This window comes from Leptosomus discolor, chromosome 1 (genome assembly GCF_034619465.1).
Source record: "Leptosomus discolor isolate bLepDis1 chromosome 1, bLepDis1.hap2, whole genome shotgun sequence".
Classification (NCBI taxonomy): domain Eukaryota; kingdom Metazoa; phylum Chordata; class Aves; order Leptosomiformes; family Leptosomidae; genus Leptosomus; species Leptosomus discolor.
In genome coordinates, this window is record NC_141391.1 from 4545516 (window position 1) to 4571610 (window position 26095).

Below are 26095 nucleotides of genomic sequence, written 5' to 3' on the forward strand. Positions count from 1 at the left end.
TGCCCAGCAGCGAGGCAGGGACCTTCCAAGCACCCGCTTTGGGGGGTGACAGCTCACCTATTTGCAGCTGCAAGGAGGTCACGCCTTACAAAGGGAGAAATGCGAGAAGGTAGCGCAATTAGACTGTTCCCATTTTTATTATTAGTTTTAATTGGTGGCAGATGAAGTGTAAAACACTCATGTCCAGACAAAAACTCCTTTTAGCACTGCAGTGGCAATGCAAAAGGAGGCGCGGGAAGCCAGTTAGCACGGACACACAGAGCATTTTCCTCTTGGCAAGCAGTTCCTTTTCTCTTTTCTGTTTTGTTCAGGACTGGAGCATTTTCCCCCTTTCCCTTGATTTAGATCATGCAGCACACACCTGATATTGTCTGTCACATACCCACAGTCTCCCAGGATGCATCAGCTTGAAGGCTTGCACATCCCACACAGAAAATGTGCTTAATGAGTTAAATGAGTTAGTTCTTTCTCCCTCTCTGCTTTCAGCCCTATAAAGGCACTTATAGGGCACATCCTCAGCTTGGAGAGGAAGGCCAAGTGACTGGGTCTTATGTAGCTGCAGGTGTGCCCTGGTATTTGCAGTAAGATAAATCTCTTCTAGTCACCTCATTTTGCAGCTAAGCTGCCTAGGCCTGTTTCCACAGTCTTGGGATTTAGGGGTTGGGCCAGTTTTCATCACGGGCTAAGACTTCTGTGTTCTCCAAATGCTCTGAAAGCACCAGAATTAAGGAAATACTGAAACACGGGGGCGCACACAGCAGCCACTGTGAGCAATGAATTCATCACCTGCTAACACAGCTGCTGCCTTCCATTCAAACCTGCTGCAGAGACTCAGCACTCACAATTACAGTGACAATTATTAGGCCAGCAAAGGAAGCCGTTGCCATCCATTCCCAATTGGAAACGTATTTAGCTAAGGTTCAATGCACAGAATTAAAATGGTATTTGCTGCTTATGAGGCCTAATTGTTAGCTTGTAAACATTCAGAGCTTTCATTTATCACATTACCATTGTGTAGAGACCTGGGCCTTGGGAATTAAAGAGAGCATCCTAAGTACCATCTATTCAGAAATCAATTCCTTGCCTGAGTCTCTGGGTTTCCTCATTTTAGCTTTTTCACATTTCATCAGCCTTTTAAAACTACAAGTCAAATAGATTGGAAAAAAAATCACTATAATAATGTTGCATTTAGTGCCAAAGTGTCCTAATGTACTTTCCAAACTATATTTTCTGTGCGATTATACAGACATGCACCCGCTGCTTCCGAACAAGCTCGCCTCTTCACAATTTTTCAAACAACATTAAACACAACATTAAAAATAAATCTATAACAGACAAACCGATACTACTCAAATATGTATGAAGGCAAGTCCTCTCCCTAATGACACAAGGCCAGGCTGCAGCCACTGTCTGCAGAATTTTCTGACTGCCCAAACGAGAAGAGGAAGATCTCTCTCGCTCGCTCGCTTTTATGATACTCATAATTCCCTTAGTTCTCAACCAAACTCTGACACCAGGTATTCGTTTCAGGCCAGGCCAATGGCTCAAAACATGACCTCACAACTTAGTGAGAGTACTGGAGAAGGACTATTTTACCATGGCACTTACCAGAGTTTCACTCTAACTTCTTCAGAGGAACAATGATGAGAATCTAATCATATTATCTTGAAGAAACTGTGGAGCAAAGAAATCTTGCTAAAAGAGGAGGGAGAGCAAAAGCCAAAGGGTGTTTCTCATACTCCAGTCTGCTGCATGAGCAGAAAGAGACACTCACTTGAACTACTCTAAACCAAGGATGCTACTAAATCCCGTAAAACTCAGTGTATGACCCGAGATATCATCAGGTGATAAAGGGAGGTTATTAATGCAGTAAGCTAGCTTTTCTCTGAGTCAAGAGGTGGCTGCTCCTCTAAAGGACATTAAGTACTAGTGTTATTTATCTCTGGTTTTGACTAAGAGATAAAAAAATTACAAAGCCTTTATGCCAACTACAAGGCAGACTGAGTCTGCATCTCATTGTGGGGTAGATGCTGACCACAATGCCCAGTTCTGGTACCCCAGTCGCCCAGACCAGGGCATTGGCTGGGGCACCAAACACTGCTGGTGCTGGGGTGAGACCTCTGCTGAGTCCTTGGGGTCGCTGGGAAGCCATCCAAGGTCCTCCTGCACGCTCAGTCCAGCTGGCTCCTGCCTTCCACCCATTACAGTGTGTGAGGTTTGGCGAAGTTTGGTTCTCTGTAAAACACCGTCCTACGTTATGGGTCAAAGCTCCCCTTGTCACCCATCTGAAGATTTGGCTCTATGAGACTCCTTGCCCTCCAGGCAGCTGTGAACCACTTCTTGGGCAGTCCATGAAAAGGTTTTGAATTTCTGGGCTTGGCTGCAGTGATGTGTAAGTATTTCATTCTGTGTGGGAGGAGGTGACCTTCGAAACTAATTGGGCACACAAAGGACCTAAGAGAAAAAGCCTCATCTGGGCTAAATAATGCATAGAAGGCTTGACTTTGGCTCAGAGGGATATTGAATTAACAAAGAGAGATACCATCTCAATGAGCTAATCAAGATAATTGCCATATTCTCAATTTAAACAAACACATTAATAAGAATATCCGAATTCTGAAGCAGATAAACAGCAACTGCTAAGAAACTTTGTAAAGGCTGGTAGCAATTTTTTCAGGTCAAGTGAAAAAGCAGCAACAACAAAGCAGCAAGTAGTCACACAGCATCCTTTGTCTTTGACTTGAGGAGTCGAACAACATGAAGCTGTTCCCCTGGCAGAGTTTCCAGATCAACTTCCTTTGCTGCTGAGTATCACTGTCACAGGTTCAACGTGAAGGCAAGTCTTTAATCCAGTTACTGGACAAGCTGAGCTGCATTGCATTAATTGACAGCGTATGTCAAGCCCTCTGCAGAGGCAGAGAAAGTCTATATGTAATGCTAAAACCCTCAAAGAAGTCCTAGACAGGTCTTTGGGGACAGGCTAATTACTGCAGGGAACTAAGTTTCAACCTCAAAGGAAAGGGAAAATACACACCATTGCATACTGAATGTTACTCAGCACTAAACCAAATAAAGCAGGATTGTCACAGCAGGCTTTGGTGTAGGATGTGTGAAAGAAAGAGCTGTAAGTGCTGTGAGCAAGTCTGCCACCGCCTGAAGACAGCGCCTGTCTCCTTCCCCTACAGAAATGAAGAGCCAAGATGCCAGCCCAGTCCAAACCCTGGGAGGACCTGGATTCCCTGGTGTGCCCTGGAGACAGACCTCCAGTGTGGCGTTAATGTATCCCACCTCCTCCTCTCCTCTCCACAGTCACACCAACGTGCCCGTATGTCACAGCTCCTTGCAGCCTCATGAGAAATGTCCTGGTAAAAGCAACACCTGAAGGAGAACCAGAGATGCTGACATGCACACATGTAATGTTGCCACTCTCGCAACACCATTGCTCTTTCATGTTGGGTGCCTGGTTTGTGGTCCTCTGTAGACAGTCAGGTAGAGGTAAGCCTTATAAGGATGTTCTTCATGGGGCCACTGGTGCAGTGTAAACTTGCCAGCTGAATTTATATTTACTCTCAGCTTTTTAAACAGCGGTGGTCAGCCTGCCCTAGCCCAGAAACAGCTATTATGTGCCGTGAGAAACATGAAGCTTTTCCTGAGAGTCAGATTTGATGTATTTCCTTGGCCATGAGCATACCAGAAATATAAGCTTCACATTCCCCCTTAGCCAGGACTGAAAACTACTCAGAGCAGCTTCCAGCTGCTCATGATCACTGGATTTCTTTAAATCTCTTAAACTTCCTCAATGTAAATTTCCAGATGTCCTGATACAGAAACCAATAAACTGAAGGTATTGAATGCTGATTTGGTTTACACCATCTTCTTTGGCTTCTTGGATATCAAAGACCTTCATCCTGCCAAGCCTGCACTCATCCCTGCAGTTCATGTTTGACTCATGCAAATCTCATGGTGAGGATATATCCGTGGCACATGTACCCGCCCCAATAAAGGCAGAAATTTCTCAACCATTGGAAGGAAGGAGTTAAAAACCCAAAGCTGTGGTTTAGGGGTTGGCCCACCCAGCCTTCTGGTGACTGTGGTCATGTATACACTTTGGTCAGCGACACCTTGGTTGGTGATGACCATCAGGTACCCACCTCAGTCAAGGGACAGGAAAGGCAAGGCCCTTTGGTTGACAGACAAGGCCCTCAGCTAATGAAATGCCTCAGTCAAGAGAAATTTCTAGACCACTGAGCATATATGACCAGAAATCAGATTCAATGAGGGTAGAAATGGAGCCCCACTGGAGAGCAAACAGAGCCAGTCCTCCTTGGAGCTGTGGGTCTGCAGCTGGGGACTCTCCCCTTAGGTTGGGGTGCCTCCTGAGGAAACTCCTTGAGGCTGAGATCCCTTATCTTTTAGGTGAGTGATTTGTACACTTTGGGTCATTGTTTCTAAAGTTTAAGATTTCTTAAGTTTGCTGTGCAGTAATTAACTCCCTTTATATCCTAACCGGTGGTTTGCTAATGTTGGAGTTCTAAATGATTTTGCTAAAAAATAAATCTTATTAAACTTAACACCTGTCTAATTCGATGGTGTGTGCCTTAGTGACAATACCTTAAGAAAGGCATCTAGAGTCATGATCTAAGATACCAAGAAACGGAGAATATACTGCTTCTTATGTCATGGTCAGTCACTCTACAGGTTAGGTAATCTCAGCCTTAAAAAAACACGCCTTCCTGTCAACTTGAATATCTCTAGATTTGCCTTCCAGCCCCTTACTCTTCTCAAGCCTTTCTCTGCTAGATTAAGAGTCCCTCTGTAGGTGATAGTTTTGTGCTGACATGCTGAGATCTAGACACCTCCCAGTCTTCTTCATGTTCAGATAAATAGACCAAGTCTTCTTAGTTCTCCAGCACAAACCACTTTCTCCCCACAAGTGCATTTTCACAGTGTTTTTCTGCACAGCCTTCAATTTTCAATGTCCTTCGTAAACTGCAAACGTCAGAACTGACAACATTAGTCTCATCAATGTTGTACAGGGATAAACTCAGCTTCCTGCTACCCACTAAAAGTAGAGTGGGATGAGTAAAGGTATTCATTTTGTTTATCTGTCCAAGCAACAAGTTAGACAGATTTGCCACGGAATTATGCTAAGGATCACACTGAATGACTTGATGCTTTGCTCACACCTCTGAGAGTAAATGCTCAGCTCGGTTCTTTAGATGTGGCCTTTTTTTGCATGTGTACCTTGTCATAGACTGTGTAAGATTGTATTTTGTTTAAATGAAACCTGCTTTATCAAGCACTCTAAGTATCTCGCCTCCATTTACTAATCATCTGATTTTTTATTTTTTTGCCAGATTATGCATGCAAAACCTGGGTAGAATCAATCGCTGCCACTTCACCTGAAACAACTCCATTGGATGATTCCCTGTTGCAATTACCTTTTGAGAGCTATCACAGAGCAAGTTCTTGAGCTATTTGATATGTACTTTTCACAGCTGAGAAGAGCAGACAACCTGCTTTTCAAGTTCCTAGTGGACAGGTTAGGATAGAATCAGGTAGGGTAGGGTAGGATGAAGCAAGTCATCAAGATCAGCAAGTCTGCTGATGACACAAAACTGGGAGGAGTGGCTGACACACCAGAAGGCTGTGCAGCTATTCCGTGAGACCTGGACAGGCTGGAGAGCTGGGCGGGGAGGAGCCTGATGAGATTCAACAAGGGCAATTGTAGGGTCCTGCATGTAGGGAGGAATAAACCCGTGCACCAGTACAGGCTGGGGATCGACCTGCTGGAGAGAAGCTCTGTGGAGGACCTGGGAGCTGTGGTAGACAACAAGTGGACCATGAGCCAGCAATGTGCCCTTGTGGCCAAGAAGGCCAATGGTATCCCGGGGTGCATTAAGAAGAGTGTGGCCAGCAGGTTGAGGAAGGTTCTCCTCCTGCTCCACTTTGCCCTGGTGAGGTCACATCTGCAGTGATGTGTCCAGTTTTAGGCCCCCCAGTTCAAGAGGGACAGGGAACTACTGGAGAGAGTCCAGCAGAGGGCTATCAAGAGGATGAGGGGGCTGGGGCATCTCTCCTATGAGGAAAGGCTGAGAGACCTGGGGCTCTTCAGTCTGGAGAAGAGAAGACTGAGAGGGGACCTTATCAATGCTCATAAATATCGAAAGGGCAGGTGTTAAGAGGATGGGGCCAGGCTGTTTTCAGTGGTGCCCAGTGACAGGACAAGAGGCAACAGGCACGAACTGGAGCACAGGAAGTTCCACCTCAATATGAGGAATAACTTCTTTACATTGAGGGTGACAGCCTCTCTGGAACAGGCTGCCCAGGGAGGCTGTGGAGTCTGCTTCTCTGGAGATACTCAAAACCCGCCTGAACGCTGTCCTGTGTGACCTGCTGTAGGTGAACCTGCTCTGGCAGGGGGATGGACTAGATGATCTCCAGAGGTCCCTTCCAACCCCTGCCATTCTGCAAAGAGTAACAGTCTCCAATTCAAGCAAGGAAGATTTAGACTGAGCATATAAAAAGGCTTTCTGACAATAACAGTAAGATAGGTGAATACATTACTATGAGTAGCAATACTCACGAATAACTTAGATGACTTTGATAGGATCCATTGACCAAATTGTAGACATCTGCAATGTAAACATCTGTACCTGAGCTAACCATTTTGGACTACAGTTACAGAGAGAAACCTTCATAATACAGCTTGTCTCATCTCATCCTAAAGCAGATGACTGACATAACTCATGAGAAACTCACCTTGCAAGTGTCTGTTTCTCTCCATTACCTATAAAGGGAGGCTGCAGTAACAAATTCAGATATAGACTTTTACCTCGTAGTTCTACAAAGTTGCATCAGAATCTGTCAGGACCAGTTAAACAGAGATAACTGATCACAGGTTTGGATGAAGTATCTCTGAAGACACATTCCCAATTCTATTTTCAGTGATGCTGTGCTATCATATAGTGCTGACTTGCTCTAGTCAAGATTTCCATAGTCTATCCACTGGAGAATACTGTCTTCCATTTAGCTCTAAAAAGCTTTCTTATGACTCTTCTGAAGTGCATAAAAGGACCAGAATGATGACTTTCACAAATGCTGTTTTGCTGGATAGCAAGAAATAATGGATCACTGTTATAAATATACCCACAGAGTAAGTTGGATTTTAGCTTCTGTCTCGCTTTCTCTCCTTATATTTTCAGTCACACTTTTAAATAAAAGATTATGTTTGAGGTATAAATCTGACCATTATTAGCTGTAATGTTTAGTTTGCTTCACTGTTCATGGCTACATCTGTTTTCAAGCACAGGAACTATTGGGTTCTTTGCAAAAAGAAAATACCTCCTTGATATAGCACAATGGTCCTACCAATATAGCAGGCTTCCACTCCTATAGAGAAAAACACCCTATCTTTCCTCCCTAAAGCCTCCCTCAAGCAAATTCAATGTAAGAGAATGGAAGGGTATTAACTTTGATTCACTGTGGAATATTGCTGTAGTAATTGCAAGCAGAACATTGATGGAATGCAAATAACCTTTCAAAAGATTCATCACAGAGTTTCCAACAGTTCTTTTTGAGGCAGGAGCAGTAATAGTGAGCATTAAGCAAAGAAATTTGAAACTGGGTCTGGAACATTTTAAAGAAAGAACCAAAGCAACTGCATGTCCAACACACGAATATGTGGGTTTAGCCAGCCTTCCTTCCCTGAGTCTCTTTTTTTTTTTTTTTTACATTTTTTTCCTTTGTAATCTTGGGAACTGTCTATTCTATCCAAATTGGACTCTTACAATGGGTCTATTATTATGGTAGCTGAACACTTCCATGTAACCATTCAAACCATATGGGAAATTATGCACTAAAAGGAGCATTTCAAAGAGGCTAGACTTGAAAATAAAAATGAAACTAAGGAAGAAGGAGGGGAAATGGTTCTCAACAGCAGGCTGAATTTGCAGACCATCCTCCTAGATGTCCTTCATCTTTTTTTAGTTATATTTTTCCTATTTGATATCAGAAGTGTGTTGTCTTCATGGTATTTATAAGCAGGGAATTGCTAATAGTAGTACAGAAAAGAAGTAGAAATCTTCAAGTCACTGCCATCTCTGATTTTTTCAATGCATCCTGCCTTCTCTCTGCTCAAAAATTCTTTGGGGCTGGTCTTGAACAGTCCTGAGACTCTTACCGCTTAGTGAGGCCAATTACAACAGTAGAAACTGAGCAGTCCATTAATTACAGAATCGTTTTCTGAGCAAGCTGTCATTAGTCATTGTCAGTTGTCATTCTACATCAGCCGTTTCAAACAAGCTCAAAAAAGACACAGCAGCATAGGAAGTAGGTGAAAAGCTGTGAAAAAGAGGATCTGATGGCACTTTCACACTTCCAAGGCTTTCGAAGCCAAGCAAAATTCTTGGACATGCAGCCTAAATCCCCAGTCCCGACTATGGTTAAGGAGAACCAGGTGTCCAAATTACTTAGCTGATTCAGAAAAACTCGGCAGAAACTCTGTAGGACCCTTGACTTGGTAGAGGGAGCTTATTCAAACTCTAAGGCACTTACTTCCAGTACTTAGTATTTGTGTGAGATCTAATATTCTCTGTTCTGGCCATTTTATTTGGACAATAATTCTGTCCAGGGAATTAAATTCTATCAGCCTTGCATGGTTCAGAGAACACAGTCAGCAGCACAATATACTTACTCATAAAATGTTGTCCAACCATTTTCATTGCTTTTGGTGGCAAGGAGACCGGAGTTGCCATGGTACGTCATCATGGCCACTTCATGTCCCTGTGTAGTTACACTCTTGAGTGCGCTGTTGGTACCTATTGTCACCCAGTAGACTTGGCCATCGGGGACCACCAGCCAGAGTGGCATCCCTGTAGAATCTCTTCGGATATTCACTAAGTTGCCATTATTGTCAGTGATCAGGGTTATATCTCCATCTCCAGAGTAAGTAAAGTTGTAAAGATAATCTCCAGTGGTAAGGCTCTGAGTATAAAGGTGCTTACCACTGGTGTCAAACAAGTAAAGTTCCTGGTCTATGGGTGAGGACAACTCATAGAGGTTTTGTGTGTTGAGGAATGGTTTGTTTTTCCGAATAAAGCGGATTCGGATGTTTCCAAGATCAGCGACATACAGCTCCCCATCTGCACACACCGCAAGGGAGGATGGCGCATTCAGTTTGGCATCCTTGGCATAGCCATCATCCCCCGAGAAGCAGTCACAGTTCGCATCGTTCTTGCAGTCACAGCTGCTTGGCGCGCCGGCAACGAGGGAAATCTCTCCATTGGTGGTGACCTGCCTGATGCGGTTGATCTTTTTCTCATCGGTCTCAGCAATATACAGCACTCCGTTATGTGAGACGGCCAGGGCGGTAGCGGACTCCAGCGTGGCGTGGATCGCCACCTTGCTAAGGAGAAAGTGGTCCATGCCTGGCACCTGGCAATGCATGGGCCTCCCCGCCACGATGCGCACTTGGTGGTTCTCAGATATCTGTAGCACGACATTATTGTCGAGGACGTAGAGTGAATTATCCATGGGATTGACTGCCAGATCCGTGGGCCATTCTAGACGAACCTTAATGGTAAAACAACACAAATAAATTATTATAGCAAGACTTTTTTTCGCTGCATTATTGCTATAAATCAATCGCAACGAGGATGTTTCAACACGGATCAAAGGGAGAAAAGGTAAAAGAAACACAACTAATTATTACTGGCCACAGATGGCACAACTCTGATGTGAGGGAGGGAGCTTAGCTCCTGGTCACATGAAGTAGACACATGTGGACACCCACACTCGGCACTGGGGCAGCGGTGGGACAGAGGCAGACCCTCTTCGGCTCTTTCTCTGCACCATGGCTTCTCTCTGCTTCTCCATCTTGGTGTGAGTTGTCAGGGGCTGTGGGAAGGGGCATCAGGGAACGCAAAAGTAAACAAGAAGATCTAAAGACTCAAGGGGGATTTCCCCTTGCCAAACAATCCTGTGCTTTTTGAAATGATGGAGACTGGACTTGATAGCAGAGTCCTGGGACTGGGAATTTTGTCGTGTGAAGTGCTATGAAATCAGTCAAACGAAACAATGATCCTTTCACTAAAGGATTTTCCACACAAGTGGCCGAGCTCCTCTGGGTATATAACAAGGAGGGATAGATGCAAAACTGGCAGCTGTGTCAGCATGTGTGTATGCCTAAGTTATAACCACCGATTTTCTGCTTGATGCTGCAAAAATGCAAAACAGCAACTCACAAGAAATTCAGGCAATTTCAATTGGTGGAATAAAATACTTGTGTCTTCACAGCAGTTTTAAAATTTTTGTTAGCCTAATGGAAGAATGGTTTCAGTAACAGTGACACATCACAGTTCTACACTGATAATCCATATATATAAAAAAAACTGAAGAAAGGACTGGTAACACCACAAGTAAGTGAGCACTACAAGGTCTCTATTTCTAGCTCTACTTGTGCAATACACCATCTTTTCAAGTGAGTCTACTCTTTTAGTTGCCAAACTCAAGAAACATTTACCAACAGAATTCAGGTTATTTTTTTTTTTAATATATAAAGAACTATAAGGTATGCATTTCTTTGATTATTTTATTTTACTCTGGGTTTAGATCGGAAAAAAAAGTCAACATTGTGCTGATGGGAACCAACCAATGCTTCAATGTTTTCCTACTGGTGCATCTTTCCAACAGTAGAGGTGTGAAGGGTGACTGGAAATGAACAACTGTGAAGAATGCTCTTGGTCACCTCCAGCCAGGCTTTTAAAAAGATTTTCAACTAGTCAGAAAAAGCAGCTATTCTGGTTGTATACTCCCTTTCAGTCAGCCAGGCAACTCTAAGTTAGAGCAGATGGACTTGATGATATCTAGCGGTTAACTAGGAAGCTGGCCGCTTTGTGCCATTCACCCTGCACCTGTGTGTTTCGTTCTCTGTACCCAACAGCATGATGTGATGTGACAGTGAGCTCTAGGATCTGGGCACACTCAAGGCTGTGGAGCTCCAGGATCTCTCTGTTTCTGTGTTTCAAATCTTCCTCTCCCACCATCCACCTCAGTCACACAGAATCACAGAATGTCAGGGGTTGGAAATGACCTCGAAAGACCATCCAGTCCAACCCCCCTGCCAGAGCAGGACCACCTACAGCAGGTCACATAGGAACATGTCCAGGTGGGTTTTGAATGTCTCCAGAGAAGGAGACTCCACAGCCTCCCTGGGCAGCCTGTTCCAGTGCTCTGCCACCCTCACAGGGAAAAAGTTTTTCCTCATGTTCATGTGGAACCTCCTGTGCTCCAGCTTGCACCCGTTGCCCCTTGTCCTGTCATTGGCCATCACCAAGAAGAGCCCGGCTCCATCCTCCTGACACTCGCCCTTTACGTATTTATAACCATTGATGAGGTCACCCCTCAGTCTCCTCTTCTCCAAGCTCAGTTGCTGCTTCGCTGCTTCTTCTCATTTCTCTGAGGTGACTAAGTTTGAGGGGTATGTGGTATTTTGCATCTATAAGGTGGCAACCTTGTTGGAAGGAGGGGGAGTAGATGCCAGCAGTCTCAAGTCCAGCAAATCACCTCTCACTGTGATTTTATTTAAAACAAAGAACAGGAAGAGACCAGGTAAGATCTAGAGGCACACAGGAGATTCCTGGTTTTAAAGCCTGGAAGTGAACATTTCTGCCACAGCCATGCTTTACTTTTGATGCTTCTGTTCATGTTTATATCCCTTTTCCTTTTTTTTTTTTTTTTTTTTTTTTTTAAAGAGCATCAGATACAAAATACTTAGTTCATGGTGCCTTTTAATGGCTGGGCTCATGAAGTTCATTTTCATGGCTAAGCAGTGTGTTGAGCTCTGTCTACTCAGGCTGTCTGTTTGCAAAATCTCCTTCCTTTTCTCAGCCCCTGGCCTATTTTAACCCTTCCTGTAGTAAAACATTATAGCCTGTGGTTTTCTCTTTAATAATGCATGCCTCCATCCCTTCCAGTGGTCTTTAAGCTCCACAGCCCTGAGTTAGCATCAAGAGCAGAGTTTATTCTGAACTGACAAGGGAATTTTCAATTTCTTAAAAACCATTCCTTGTCAACATTGGCAGCTAAATATTTCATGTCGTCATGTCCCAGGGAGCCTCAGGGACCTGACAGAAAAGACCCTTCTAGCAACTGTAAACAACGAAAAGCTACTTCCCAAGCTGGGTTTTCTTTGCCTGGTTTGGGTTGGTTGTTTTGTTTGGGTTTTTATTTTTTTAAATTAAACTTGTCTTTGATGTATCTGTCCAGAACAGTACTGGTTAATCTGTCCATCACAGTACAGGTTCATCTAAAAATGGCTCCTGTCATTTTATGAAGGGAAAACGTCTCCAGCTGATACATTTTAGCTCATCTCAGAAGTGTTTAAATATGACATTGGTATTCATACAAGCCAAATAACCTGTTAGAAAAGGATTTTTTAAAGCCTGAATCCACAATGGTCTTGTGGTAACTGCCTCCGAAATTCAGATAAAGAAAAAGCTAAGCCTGTAAGATGAGAAACATAGTACAAGATGGCCTTTAACCAGCAAAATTTGCTTCTACAGAAGGCATGAGAGCTTTTAAACTCGTAATTTCAGCTTGTTCATAAACTGAGGACAGCACAAAGAAGCAAGATTAATCTTTTCAAATTAAAGGGGAAAACAAGAAGAATGGATTCCATATAGGAGCATGGAAATTATCTAGGTAGTTCCAAAAAGGAAACCCCATTGACATCTACTGTGGCTGAATAACAGTACTTAGCCCTCCAGCTATGATCTATATTTTCATAGGAGAGGGCAACATGCCAGTGGCCAGGCAAACAACAAGTGGCACAAATGTTTCCAAGGACACTATCTCTAAACTGGCACAATCTGACAGGTTGGCCAGTGCCCCACAAAAGCGAGAGCTGGGCTGTAACAGATTTCTCTTCTGTGCCATCCAAAAGTAAAGCAATCATCAAAATAATTTCTTTCTCTCTCTTTTTTCCCCCCGCTCCCCCTTTCCACCTTTAAGCAGCAGGACTTGAAAGCCCAGCATGATGGTAGCTGCAACCAATTTGCAATCTGATGCAATTCAAGATTCTTGTTTTCCTGCTGTTGCTAAATTTGGCACCACAGCCTCCAATCAGTGTTTCCTAGATGTTAATTTGATTCAGGTCTAAAATTGTGCTGGGCCAAATGAGGACGGGTGGAAGCAAAGAAAAAAAGCCATGGTTAGCTAAGTTGTTATAACAGAGCATGGCATATAGCCCTACTACAATGAGTACGGCTGCCTGGTCTTTTTAGTTTAAAGCAAGTAGTTTCTTGAGAAATGAGCCTAACGAAACCTGGCTTCCCAGGAATCTGTGTCTCCCAGCTGATTGGGAGCTCTGAAAGAAGTCTCTTCTGTGGCTGGGAGATCTTTAAAATCTCTCTCCCCAGAGATGTCTGAGTTAGGTCAGTTAGGTCTTTCCTTCAGTCTTTATAGGGTCTTTCTTTTCGACCCAGTCATTTTCATACCACAAAATATGCAGAGATGTAATTCTCCTTAAGCCCTTACCTCTTTGTGAAACCTGGGGAGGCACACAGACGTGCAGACAGCCCAAAGGCATAGGCTTCTGTTCTGTATAAACCCAGCCAAAACATCATCTTACCTGAGAAATGTCCATGACAGAGTCACAACTGAGAGGCCGAGCAGACGTCAAGTCATTGGAACCCAGCACGGTTGAGATGATCCCATTCTGATCAATCCGCCTGATCATAGTGCCATCCACAAAATAAATCAGCCCAAACTTGTCCACGGTGATGCCTGAGGAGGAAAAAACCAAGATAGTCATAAAGTAATGACAATGTGACAATTACGAGATGAATAGAAGGCGGTGTCTGGTTTGATGCTCATGAAAGAGTAAGATCGCTGGTTTAGTTGGGACCAAGATATTTCATGACATTCAAAAGGTAAGAGACGAGAGTTGGACAAGCAAGGGTCCTGGTTATCAAGAGCTTTGAACTGGCACCATTCCATGGAAGGCACTTCCAACTGGCACATTGTATTGGGTTGACGTGGCAAGGTTTTGGTAGCGATGGGGCCACAGCAGTTGGCTTCTGTGAGAAGCTGCTAGAAGCTTCCTCTGTGTCTGATAAAGCCAATGTCAGCCGGCTCCAAGACAGACCTGTTGTTGGCCAAGGCCGAGCCAATCGGCGACGGTGGTAGCGCCTCTGGGATAACGTATTTAATAAAGGGAAAAAAGTTACTGGGCAGCAGCAACTGCAGCTGGAGAGAGGCGTGAGGGTATGTGAGAGAAACAACTCTGCAGACACCAAGGTCAGTGCAGAAGAAGGGGGAGGAGGTGCTGCAGGCGCCTGATGAGAGATTCTCCTGCAGTCTGTGGTGAAGACCATGGTGAGGCAGGCTGTCCCCCTGCAGCCCACGGAGGTTAACAGTGGAGCAGATATCTGCCTGCACCCCGTGGAGGACCCCACACAAGAGCAAGTGGATGCCCAAAGGAGGCTGTGACCCTGCGGGAAGCCCACGCTGGAGCAGGCTCCTGGCAGGACCTGCGGACCCGTGGAGAGAGGAGCCCACACTGGAGCAGGTTTGCTGGCAGGAGTTGTGACCCTGGTGGGGACCCACGCTGCAGCAGTCTGTTCCTGAAGGACCTGTCAGCCCGGGGAAGGGGCCCACGCTGGAGCAGTTCGTGAAGAATGGCAGCTCGTGGGTAGGACTGATGTTGGAGAAGTTCATGGAGGACTGTCTCCCGTGGGAGGGATGCCATGCTGGAGCAGAGGAAGAGTGTGAGGAGCCCTCCTGCTGAGGAGGGGCAGACACAGCGTGTGATGAACCAACCCCAACCCCCATTCCTGATCCCCCTGCACCGCTTGGGGGGAGGAGGTAGAGAAAATCGGGAGTTAAGTTGAGCTCAGGAAGAAGGGAGTGGTGGGGGGGAAGGTGTTTTTTAAGATTTGGGTTTATTTCTCATTATCCTACTCTGATTTGATTGGTAATAAATTAATTTTTTTCCCAATTTGAGTCTGTTTTGCCCGTGATGGCAATTGCTGAGTGATCTCCCCGTCCTTATCTTGACCCATAAGCCTGTTGTTATATTTTCTCTCCCCTGTCCAGCTGAGGAGGGGAGTGATAGAGCAGCTTTGGGGGCACCTGATGTCTGGCCAGGGTCAACCCACCACACACATGATGCAATTTAGAAATCCCTGCTCGCTTCTGGAAAAGGGCATGGCATTCGGTGAACCACTGAAAGGGAAAGGTTTTCTAATAACTACATGTCTTGTGTGCTCAGAAACACGGTGTTATTGCTCATAGCATGATTAAGCCATGCACATGAAAATGTTATTCTGGTGAATTTTCAGAAATGGCAATGAAAAGGGCTGCAAAAGATCCATCAGGTCAATCAAATTCCAGATGGATAAATTTGGAAGGGTTTTTTCCTAGGATAATCCTACTAATCTAGAGTATTTCACCTGTTTCTGAACTCTTCTAGGTGATCCATTTCATTATCCAAACCTCCTTCATAGACACAGTCCTGTCAGTGGATTTGAGGTCTGCCAACAACGGTTACAGGCCGCTGATTCTCGTTTCCTCACCTGCAGATATGTGCCATTTCACTTCCCCCTGAGCATCACTCCTCAAGTATTTGTTATGTTAGCACAACCCCCCTTAATCCTCTTTATCCCAAGCTAGCTATACTCTGCATCTTCCATCAGAGGATTTCATGGTGCTTTACACTTACTAATTAGACCTCATAGCAGTCTGTGAGTGTGATCATCCTAATTTTACATATTGGGAAAATAACAGATAAAGCAATTTTCACAAGGTCACAGAGAAAGTCCATGACTAAGGCAGGAATAAGAAGTTAAGGGCCCCATTCACCTTTCTTTTATGCTAGTATAAATTAAAAATAACTCCACAGATACTAATAGAGCCATCCATCTCATCTACCCTAAGGTGGCAGAATGCCGCTCAGCATAATATTTGAGTGTCTTAAAGACACTAAAAGAATGTAAAGGAACAGTAAAAGAAAGTAGAAGCCTGTAACACCCTTTTCTAGGCAAGTGAAGATTCTGCTTGGAATATATGAATATTACAATCTTCCTGTTTGGTTTCTTTCGCTAGCAGGGTAGCAATCACCTGGCAAAAAGCAGACATCTGCATTGTGCATCCAAGCAAGTATCTGGAGCTTTTCGAATCAGTGGAGAGAAATGCCTACTTCTAGGGTGCAATTCGTATCACCCTAAAGCAGATATCGATAAGAGATTATATGAATCCTTCTAGAAACACCTTTTCCTCCCCATTGACTATAAAAGGAGACTACAGCAAATACCTCCAAAGGAAACATTGATACTGTAGACCGATAAAGTTGGTGAGATGAATCCTCACTGTCATGTTTTTTTGGCTGTCATCATGGTGACAGAAATGATAGAAAATCTGCTTCAGACAGAAAGGTTTGAGAATGTTTCTGAGAAGCGATCAGATCTCGTGTTTCTCCAAAACGCTGATTTACAGCCAGATCTCCTTGTTTGAAACATTTACTCTCAGTCTTCATCCACTGTGAGCTATGCTGTGAAGTACAGATGCGGCAGTTCACAGATCAAAAATTTTAGACTTTCATGTAGCAGGGACTAATCCCCTGATTGCTTTGGCAATTAAAATCATGGCCTTCAGCCAGCGCTGTAACTATTGCATGGGCTGGAAGCCACAGAGGTGGATGATACGTGGAAAAACTTATCACATTGGGTCATACAGAAATCCACACAAGGTAATCTAGCCTGGAAGTAATGGCAAGCAAGCCTCAGGACGAAGTCATTGTTTGAGAGAAAGAATAAACTTCTCTGTTCAGCTGAGGTGAAGGAAGGGATTCAGACAGGGTTGCAACCTGTTGATTCAAAGTCAATTAGGAGTCAGGGAACCGATGTTTCAGATCACTGAGCTGAATGGGAGCTGTGTATTTTTGCCGGGAGGTGAAAACAGCATTTTTCCTAGTTCTTTGCAGCATCTCCTTGTCTGAAGGGCATCATTTTGACCTGGATTGGGTATTTGACCATCAGAGCAGTGAGGTTTCAGAATAGCCTCTAGGGCAGTAAGGGAAAAAAATTACTTGCTGCTTTTAAGATGAAGTTCATTAATTTTGAAGGGGATTATATGACAGGATCGCTGAGATAATGGATGGCAGGACTAAATGACCCAAAAGATTGCTTCTAGTCCTACATTCCAATACCTGTGTTTAATTCATGTCGAGACAGGACTGATCTTTACAGAGACAGGACTGATCTTTACAGTACCACGAAACAAGAACCTCAAAGAGGAGCGGCAAGAACCTGTCGTGCATCTGAAGGCTACGGGAGAAGCCACAGCAGTGGTGGCCGTTCGCTCTCGCTGTGCAGTATAAACACATCAGTTGTATCTTAGCACTTTGCCAAAAGCTTGCAGAGGCATCTGGTGGTATAAGCATCAATATTTCCCTGGCACCCATGGCTCTCAGGGAGTTGTCTTTACCTGCCGTGAGACCCGTCAGCATTGTGCCCCTGTTGGTGCCCTGTTCAATGAGTCATTCAGGATATCGGCACGTCACGGGCATCTGCTGCCGAAGGTTACTGCTCCTCTAACTCTTTTGCCCACTGAATGGCAAGTGTTTTAATATTTGCTGGTGTTTGCTTGACACCCAGGAATACAACTGAGCCCTTTAAGCGATATGGTAGACACGCTTTTTCAGAAAAGGCATGTGTTTAGTTGATCTTAATTGGCTTTTGTCAAACACAAGAGGCTCTTACCCATTCCTGGGTTCACAATGAGTATTTTTCAGGGCGCCTGTCCATCAGTCTGTGTGACAGGCCAAAAGCCAGTGAAGGGTGGCAGGCTGGATAATGTGATTTTAAATGAGGCAGAATTTTCTCTCTTAGCTAGTTCCATATGTATTGGATTGGACTTATCAGCGGTGTATGCTGACAGTCACTCATGGTGCTCAACGCTGAGGTCTGATGGCTGGTCTGATTAAGCAGTTACAGTAATAATAACCTGTACGTACTTTGGCTCTCAAGCCAGCTCTGATCAGTTGATAGAGCACAACTTTATTTTGCATTCCCGCTTAGACAAAGAGCTCGCACACCCCAGCACGTTAAAGTGGGATAGCAAAGTTACCACTTATCATCCTGCTGCAGGGCAATGGCATGTGCATGTGTTCTTATCACAGAGCACTTCTCTGCTTATCCCTCTTTCACGGAGGCTAAGCAATCTCAATTGCCTTGCATTTCGTAGGATGTTCTGCAGGGTAACAGAGTTTGCAGTCTGTCAAAGCCCTAAATTCCCATTTGCACATGCTCCTCACATGGCAACTGCTCCAATCCCTCCTGACTTTAGCTGATTGTCTTGGAATCAAATCTAATTACGGAGGAGAGCTCTGCTCTCCCACAGACAAGTGTTTTTGGATGGATGACTTCTGCAGAAAGGGAAAGAAGTATCTCACGGTTTCTTTGCAGCAGATTGTAGAGGTTAGATTGGACCTTTCTGTGTTTCCTTTCTGCTAATGGCACAGTTCCAGTGCTGGGAGCTGGCTCCTGCAAATAGGCACAGAAATAGGTAATTCACATGTCACACATGTAAAGCCAAAGGCCTTGGCTTGCTTTGGCAGAAGGCTTCTCTCATGTTTCCATAGGAACATAAGGGAATTAAGATTTTCAGCACACAGCTCAAAGTTCAATCTCACAGTTGCTGAAAGAAAACATCTGCTGCCGCTACCCAGGTAGCGTTGCAGATCCAAACTTTAAGCTCCGAGACATGGAATACATACGTTATGAAATCACGCTGGCTCCTCTTGGATAGTCGGAGATCCCGTAAGAAACAGGGGCTTGTAGCACCGCGTGCATCACACCAGTGAGCTGTGCTGATAGAAAGTTGTGATGCGATGACATTTGCTTGAAATGTCAGGACCTTGTAGTGTGAGGAGGTGACAGCACAACATTATGCTGCAAATAGCTACTGGGACACGGTGGGTTTGTTCCAGAAGACGAATCGCTAAAAGTGATTGCATTGCACATGTAGCTCTACTTAGGAAAAAAAAAAAGGGGTGAAAAAACTCTTTTAAGTAAAAAAATAGGTGCTAAAGGAATCCAAATTTGGAGCTTTCTTCTCTGGCTGGATGCTGAATGACTTGAGTGATAAAATGGCAGATGAAAATCAATGTCAATAAGTACAGAGGAATTCACAGGGGAAGGAATAAGCCTAACTACCCATATGCAATGACAAGCTGTAAAATAGCTCACAGGAAAAAGATTTCAGAATTCCTGTGAGAAGTTTTTTGCAAAGGTCAGCTCTGTGCTTGGCAGTGGTCAAGGAGGGAACTAGAAGACAGGGATGGATTAGGAAAGGCACACAGAGAAGAAAAAACAATGCTCCGGCCTTAAAAAGACCCCACTTTCTGATGCCGTGGCTAAAACAATTGGGAGTTATTAGCGCAGGACGTCTGGAAGCAAAAAACTAAGTGTTCAGGGAGGTTTCTAGATGAATTAATGGTGGCATCTAAGCACAGGTCCAGGTGCAACCTCTTCAGAAAGCGCCCTAAATGTCTATAACAAGAATCTGGAGTGTTAGCAGGGAAACACCACCCCATCATTGCCCCTTTCCCTACATACCTTTTCCGGCCACAGTGAGAGACAAGATATTTTGTTCAATCAGCCTCTGGTCTTCCCTGACATGGCCCTTACATCAGTATTTGACATGTTAACACAATGTTAACAGATTGTGGAGGATTGAATTTCTTCTTTTAATTCTGTCGAACTCACGAACACTTAGTGAACAACTGAGATTCTGTTTACACATTCAGCAGGACACAGCGAAGGAAGCAATCTGTCTCCAAATTAATTACTTCATTTTGCATTGTTTTTGTGGTGCTAAATGAATGAGATGCCCCCTCTCCCTCCCCCCCATCCCCCGTCCCCCCCGTCCCCCGTCCCTTCTGAAATCTTCTTCCCATTATATCGGACCTGTCACTGCAATCTCTCTTAATTGCAGGCTCCTTGGTAATTTCTCTGCCACAACATTTTCCCGAGGAGAACCACTGGTGAGTACTCAGATGAAAACAAATGCTCTGACAAGCTGGAGTTTTAATTTTTCTTTAGATTGCTTGTAGAAGAGGATCATTATTAGCAGATGATAATTAGAAAGTGGTAACACTTTAATTTGCAAGGATATATTGAAATTCATTAGCCTCTGAAAGCTTTGCTGTGCTCTGTGGCAAATGTACTGGAAGTATCAAAGTGGTTCCTAATCAAGATGATAAATACCCTGACCAAACAACTGCCACCACTATTTCATCTGTTGATCTACCTGTCCCATATTTGTATAGTGTACCATTAGCAGAGAAGCCAAAGTCAGGGGAAGGATGAAATTCCTGGGGTAGGTTTTACGCCTCCTAATGTCTTGTCCAAGCTGATCATGTAAAGGGAGTCCTCTCTCCTTCAATGGAGACAACCTCTACCCAGAAGGTACTTCAGAGAAATGTATTGATAGGACAACGGATAACGGTTTTGAACTGAAAGAGGGGAGATTTAGATTGGATATAAGGAAGAATGTTTTTTCAGGTTGCCAGGAGAAGCTGTGGCTGCCCCCTCCCTGGCAGTGCTCAAGGCCAGGTTGGATGGGGCTTGGAGCAACCTGGTCTGGTGGAAGGTGTCCCTGCCCATGGCAGGGGGTTGGAACTAGATGAGTTTTAAGGTCCCTTCCATCCCAAACCATGCTATGATTCTACGATTCAAGGCATGCCCTTGAAGAAGGATGAAAAAGATTTAGCCCCTGTTCAGAGGCTATTTGGCAGGGCAGGGTTCACTTTGCCCATCACCTTGAACTGGATGATCTTTAAGGTCCCTTCCAACCTAAACAATTCTGTGATTCTCTGGTTCTGTGAAATTATTCACTGAACTTGTGGGAGGGAAGGTGGGAACTGAAAGAAGTGATCAAAACTGTGAAAAGGCTGTTGCTCAGAAAGTGGAGAACCACTCTGAATGGTGTTTGCTGGGGTGGGGACTTCATCCTTTAGGCTATCATCTCCAGGAGGAGACTGGCCCTCCCAGAACGTGGTTTATTCTACCTTGGACATGTGCACTTGCATAGAATGAATCACCTTCAGGGTACCAGTTTCTTTCCACTGGGAAGAGATCAAAAAAACCTACTCAGACCAGATGCTTGACTGGTTCAAGAGGTTAAAGGTAGATGCAAAAATCTATGTTGACATCTCATGACTGATTCTCCAGTCTTTATGAATTGCTGTTTATCATCTGCAGGAGTGTATGCCCTCCATATTTTCCAGAAAACTGCAAATATCAGCTAATTAAAACGTCATGAAAGTGGAGACGACCTTGTTTCCTTACGATTTTTGAACAGGTGGAAAGATGATGTCCTCAAAATACACAAATCCTACTCTGCATGAAGCAATTAACTTTGGTCAAAAAAAAAAAAAAAGCTTTAACCTTAAAAAGTAGAGTCCCATGAAGAGTAGTGATTCTTGAAGAACTGAACTTTCCAAGTCCTTCCCTGGCCAGCTGGTACCTTGATAGTTACAGAATCGTTTTGTAATTTTCTCTGACCATTCACTTACGAGTGTTTATTCCCCTGCCAAGACAGGGCAGCAGAGGGTAACCTGAGGACTACTGGTTACTGGTACAAGAAGTCATTTTTATTTTGATCTATTATGAAATACAATCACATGAAGGAAGAGCATTTGCTGGATTTTTCTGCTAGGATGAACTGCCATGAAGGTATAAACAATGCTGACATTACCTTGTCAGTGTGAGTTTTCACTGGTAATCATTTATTGAAGTGAATGGGAAGTGAGTCACACCTGCCAAAGCTATTGTCTCAGCAGACTTTGCAAACTCAGGCTAGAACCAGATCAGGGAACACTGTTTACAAACTTTCCATTGGCAATGGGGGCTTTCTGGATTATTGTTTTCTTGTTGCCATTTTGCTTCATGTCATTTCCTCTTTCACCCTCAATTTACTTCTATTTTGTGAAATTTCAGAGCTGTGAGGAATGAATGCATGAGTTTTGCCGTTACATGATTGAGGTGGAAGAACGGCCTCCTGAGAGCTTGAATTGCCAACAAGAAGGATTTCAATGCTGAAAGCTTTGAACTCCAGAGCTCTGTTTCCCATAGCAAAGCAGAAACATAATTCATCTAAACTTTGCAACATCCACCCATTTAGGGAGATAAATAATATTCCTCTTATCTTGTACGAGGGATAATAGAGGTCCAAGAAAACTTGTTGGTTTTTAGTTTGTTTGGGTTTTTCGTTGGTGTTTTTGTTTGTTTTGGGGTTTTGGTGGTGGGTTGTTTGTTTTGTTTTTTTTTTTTGGTACTGGTTGAACATCAAAGTGGTGTAGAAAATTGGATTACAGGTTTCTGGATTCCCTGATCTCATGACTCATCTGCTGGACTGTCTGAATCTCTCTGCCCCAGTCACCTAATTTTCTTTTCACTCATCTCTCTCATTTCAGTGAGACAATTTCTACACTGCAACCTGACCACAGGTAGCTATTCCCTTTCTATATCTGTGCCTCTGGCAATACTTTATCCCAATATAATGGTCACCTCATGTGAGTCTCGGCATGCTTGGAAGCCATGCTGGGCCCTTTGAATATTATGAGGGTAGCAGTTTGGCGTTCAGTGCTTTTTGGCAAAAAACAGGTCTCCCAAGGTATATTTTTCTGCATCTTGCCAGGAAACAACTAGCTGGCATGTAACAAAAGAAAAATCACAAGAGCTGACACAAAAGGTCACTAAATCAGTTTGGGTTTCTTGGATTCAGTAACAATGTCATCTCTATGTCAAGAAAAATAACTTCCTGAGAAGTCTAGCCAAGAAGATAAACAACAGCTCAGCTGTCTTCATCTTGCCCGCTCTTTATGAAATAACTTGTTAAAGGGTCCCCAGGTTTTGCTGAGGGGTTGCTCTACAAAGAGGTTTAGGTAGCCTTGGAAATTGCTGTGGTGAGGAAGGAGGGAGCTACCACCCCCAGATGGAAGGAAAAAGGAAACCCTCAGTACATTGATGCCAAAGCCAAGAACCTATAAATAACTCCTCACAATCCTAACAACTGGGCAAGATGACATACAACAGGGAAAAACGCCACATTTCTAAAAGCATTCCTGCATGGGCATCCCTTTTGCCCCTCTTCACAAACACTGCAGAAGGTGTGTATGCTAACAGTGTCTTCCACCTCATCTCTAGACCCTCCATGTGTTTTTTTCCTGAGGAGCTGTGGACAGCTGGGAGGAGCGACATCCTCCATATGCAGAGCTTGTTACCTTGAGACTGCCAGACTGAAGTCTTGGCTACACACAGGACTGCATATGTTTGGCTAAACCTGTTTTGAACAATTTAGTTCACAGTCATGAACGCTGTGTGATGCTTTTAGTCTGATTTGACTGTGCTTTTATTACATTTAAGTAAGCTAATCGGGAACCAGGTGAAGTCACGCTGAATTAGACCATTCCCATACCGAAATTAGGATCTGCCTCCTATAGGATTTAAGCTGGATGCCACGATATACAATCTCAATGTATGAACCTCAGTTTACCTGTCTCTGAGCCGTATGCTGGTTTTGTTGCTATTTTACCTACATAGCAATGCTCATAGAGCTTTTTATTTTTTTTAATGCCAAGCAAGCCTTAGTGAACTGAATGTAAGTGAATCCAGTCCAGATTGGGAAGGACCAAACGCTGTTACTTGGTAAGGAGGAGTAGTGGCTAAGTGGGTATAAAATTGGTGGGTGGATTTATTCTCTTGCCCATCACTACACCCCTCTGGTTTGGCACTCCTCCCAGCCACCGCAGTGAGAAGAACCAGGACTGCCTGAGGGTGAGACATAACCACTTATTTCCAGAGGCAAAACCCTTAGGATGTGTTTGTGAGTTGGCTGGGGAAGGCTTGCAAAATCTGAGGGTATTTTCTGAATCAGAGAGAAGGGCGGTCTCCAGCATGATTAAACAAGCCCCTTTCAAAAAGACCCCTTTCAAAAAGCCTGTGGAGAAGAAGCAGTCTCACCCCTGGGATTTGTAAGGGTAGCATCAGTGCCTTTGCCTCCATCTCCGCAGCGGGTATCATCGAACGGGAGGCACTGATCCCCGGTTCCAGCCAAGACCTCTGAATTCTTCACAATGTCTTTCACTGATGTGGTTGACTTGATTTTATAGATACGTCGGCTGTTGGTGTCAGAGAGGTAGATGGAGCCGGTGATAGGATCTGTGGTCAAGTAATACTTATGAGCTGGGCTGTGGCTGAAAAACAAGGGCATGACGTTATTTTTTTTTTTTTTTTGGATGATTTGTTTCCTTAAGTCAACAGGCAACACAAGCACTTTAGAGAATAAAAATGCACAGGGCAGACAGACTGGGAAAGTGAAGCAATGCCGTATTTGACAATGTTAGTATACAGTGTGTTACAGCACAGGATCCTGAGCTGTATCTGTTACCAATTGCTGTGCCTGGGGTGCTCTCTGGCATGGAGGGTGGCTACCAAAGGAAATGGCTCGCTGGCTTGAGCCAAAATCATGCCAGGAACTACTATAGTTTGAGACCCAGTGCCTTGGTTTGCTTAATTTACATTAATTTACTAGACATAGTCCTGAAACTGGTGTTAGTGCAGTGCCAGAGAGTGAAGGGAAAGCGTAGTACACTAGAGGTAGAAAATAAAGAAAAAAAAAAACGTTAAAATAAAATCTGCCCTCCCAAGAAAGACTTCAATACAAAAACCCCAAAGCAGACTCCCAAGTATAAAGCACTTGAAGATGATACACTCTTCAGGATCACTGCATCAAGGCTTATCTGGCCCTCTTGCTGACTCCAGCAAAGACTCTCGAGTCCTGTCCTGCCCTTGTGGAGATTAGGGGAAGTCCTGCCACTGAATTTAGATGGATCTCAGTGAAGAGAGAAACAAAATGGTCCTTGTAGTGCCACATCCTGCCCTAAGTAAAACATGGACTAGGAGGAGGGCTGAGGAACCCAAACATCAGTCCCCTGCTAAACCACATTCGCTCACTGCTTCCTTGAAAACAAGAAAGGCTGGCTGAGAAGAGTGAGCAGACAGAAAGACAATGCTCTTAGCTCCATGACTACAACAGTAAATGAGGCCAAGACTGAAGAAATGAATAAACTAGCAACCACTTTATGGAAAGCATTCAATGGGACTGGCCAGAAAAAACCAACCAGATGAGTTTAGAAACAATTTAAAAAGATTGTCTTTCAAGGATTCTATCTATAGTTTAATATAGATACTAAACTTATTAACTTCTCTTATTAAAATGAAGTGTTTACTACCAGCATGTATTGAGCTCCATCTCTTCTAAGCCTGAAACCAAGAGATTAAACTTGTAACACTTGCTGCCTGAACACGGGTTTCCTTCTTTCTAAGAAAGGCTAAGTAGCAATTAGAACAAGCATGAAAAAGTCTCTACTTTCCTCCAGAACACCTTCAAGCTGTCCAAACTCATCAGGTCCCAAGAATTCATAATAAATGTATAGGCCATAGTTCACAATTTTGCATTTAGTGGAATTGTTCCAGGAGAAGCTGGTTAGAAACCTGAGTGTCAATCTCAGTTGACTCTATCCCTCATAATAAGAAATTTCCTCTCTCCTTCAACCTTTGCGTTAGGAAAATTAACCCTTCTTCAGACACACAAAAACTACTGAATTATTCTCTGCTTTAAGAAGCCCTAAGTTGGTTCTTCATTCAAATTACTTAATACTTTGCGGGGGGAGGGGGGGGAAGCCTTTCCGATTTATTCTGGAATATCCGTTGTGATTTATCCTATTAAAGTCTGAGCAGATTTCATCTCCACAAATGACACTGATTCTTGCTAAATAAAATGCTCTGACCTTCAAGACAGCTCCAGCCTGACAGTTCAGTCTCCATCTGCATTTCTTTCCAATGACAGCAGGCTGGTAGGGTATTATTTCATTTACCTGCATGTCACTCACACTAAGCAAGTGGCTTCAACCCTGGTGGAAGAAGTTCCCTGTGGGAATCCATCATCCATTTTGATCAGGGCCTTGCGTTTTCTGCTGACTGTCCTAACAAAGCCCAGCTGAATGTCAGTCAGCTTTTGAGCTCTTCAT

At 43.9% G+C, this 26095-nt stretch overlaps 1 protein-coding gene across 4 annotated transcripts in view; it reads right to left on the reverse strand.

The window, feature by feature from the left end:
* TENM4 (teneurin transmembrane protein 4) overlaps positions 1–26095 on the reverse strand; it is a 358687-nt gene that overhangs the window by 36485 nt on the left and 296107 nt on the right. For all 4 annotated transcript variants that reach the window (XM_086481677.1, XM_086481675.1, XM_086481674.1 and 1 more), the window contains 3 exons: positions 24027–24259; positions 13631–13785; positions 8696–9573 (listed from right to left, as the gene is read on the reverse strand). In XM_086481677.1, coding sequence (XP_086337803.1) covers positions 8696–9573; positions 13631–13785; positions 24027–24259 — 1266 coding nt within the window. The remainder of the gene's footprint in view (positions 1–8695; positions 9574–13630; positions 13786–24026; positions 24260–26095) is intronic.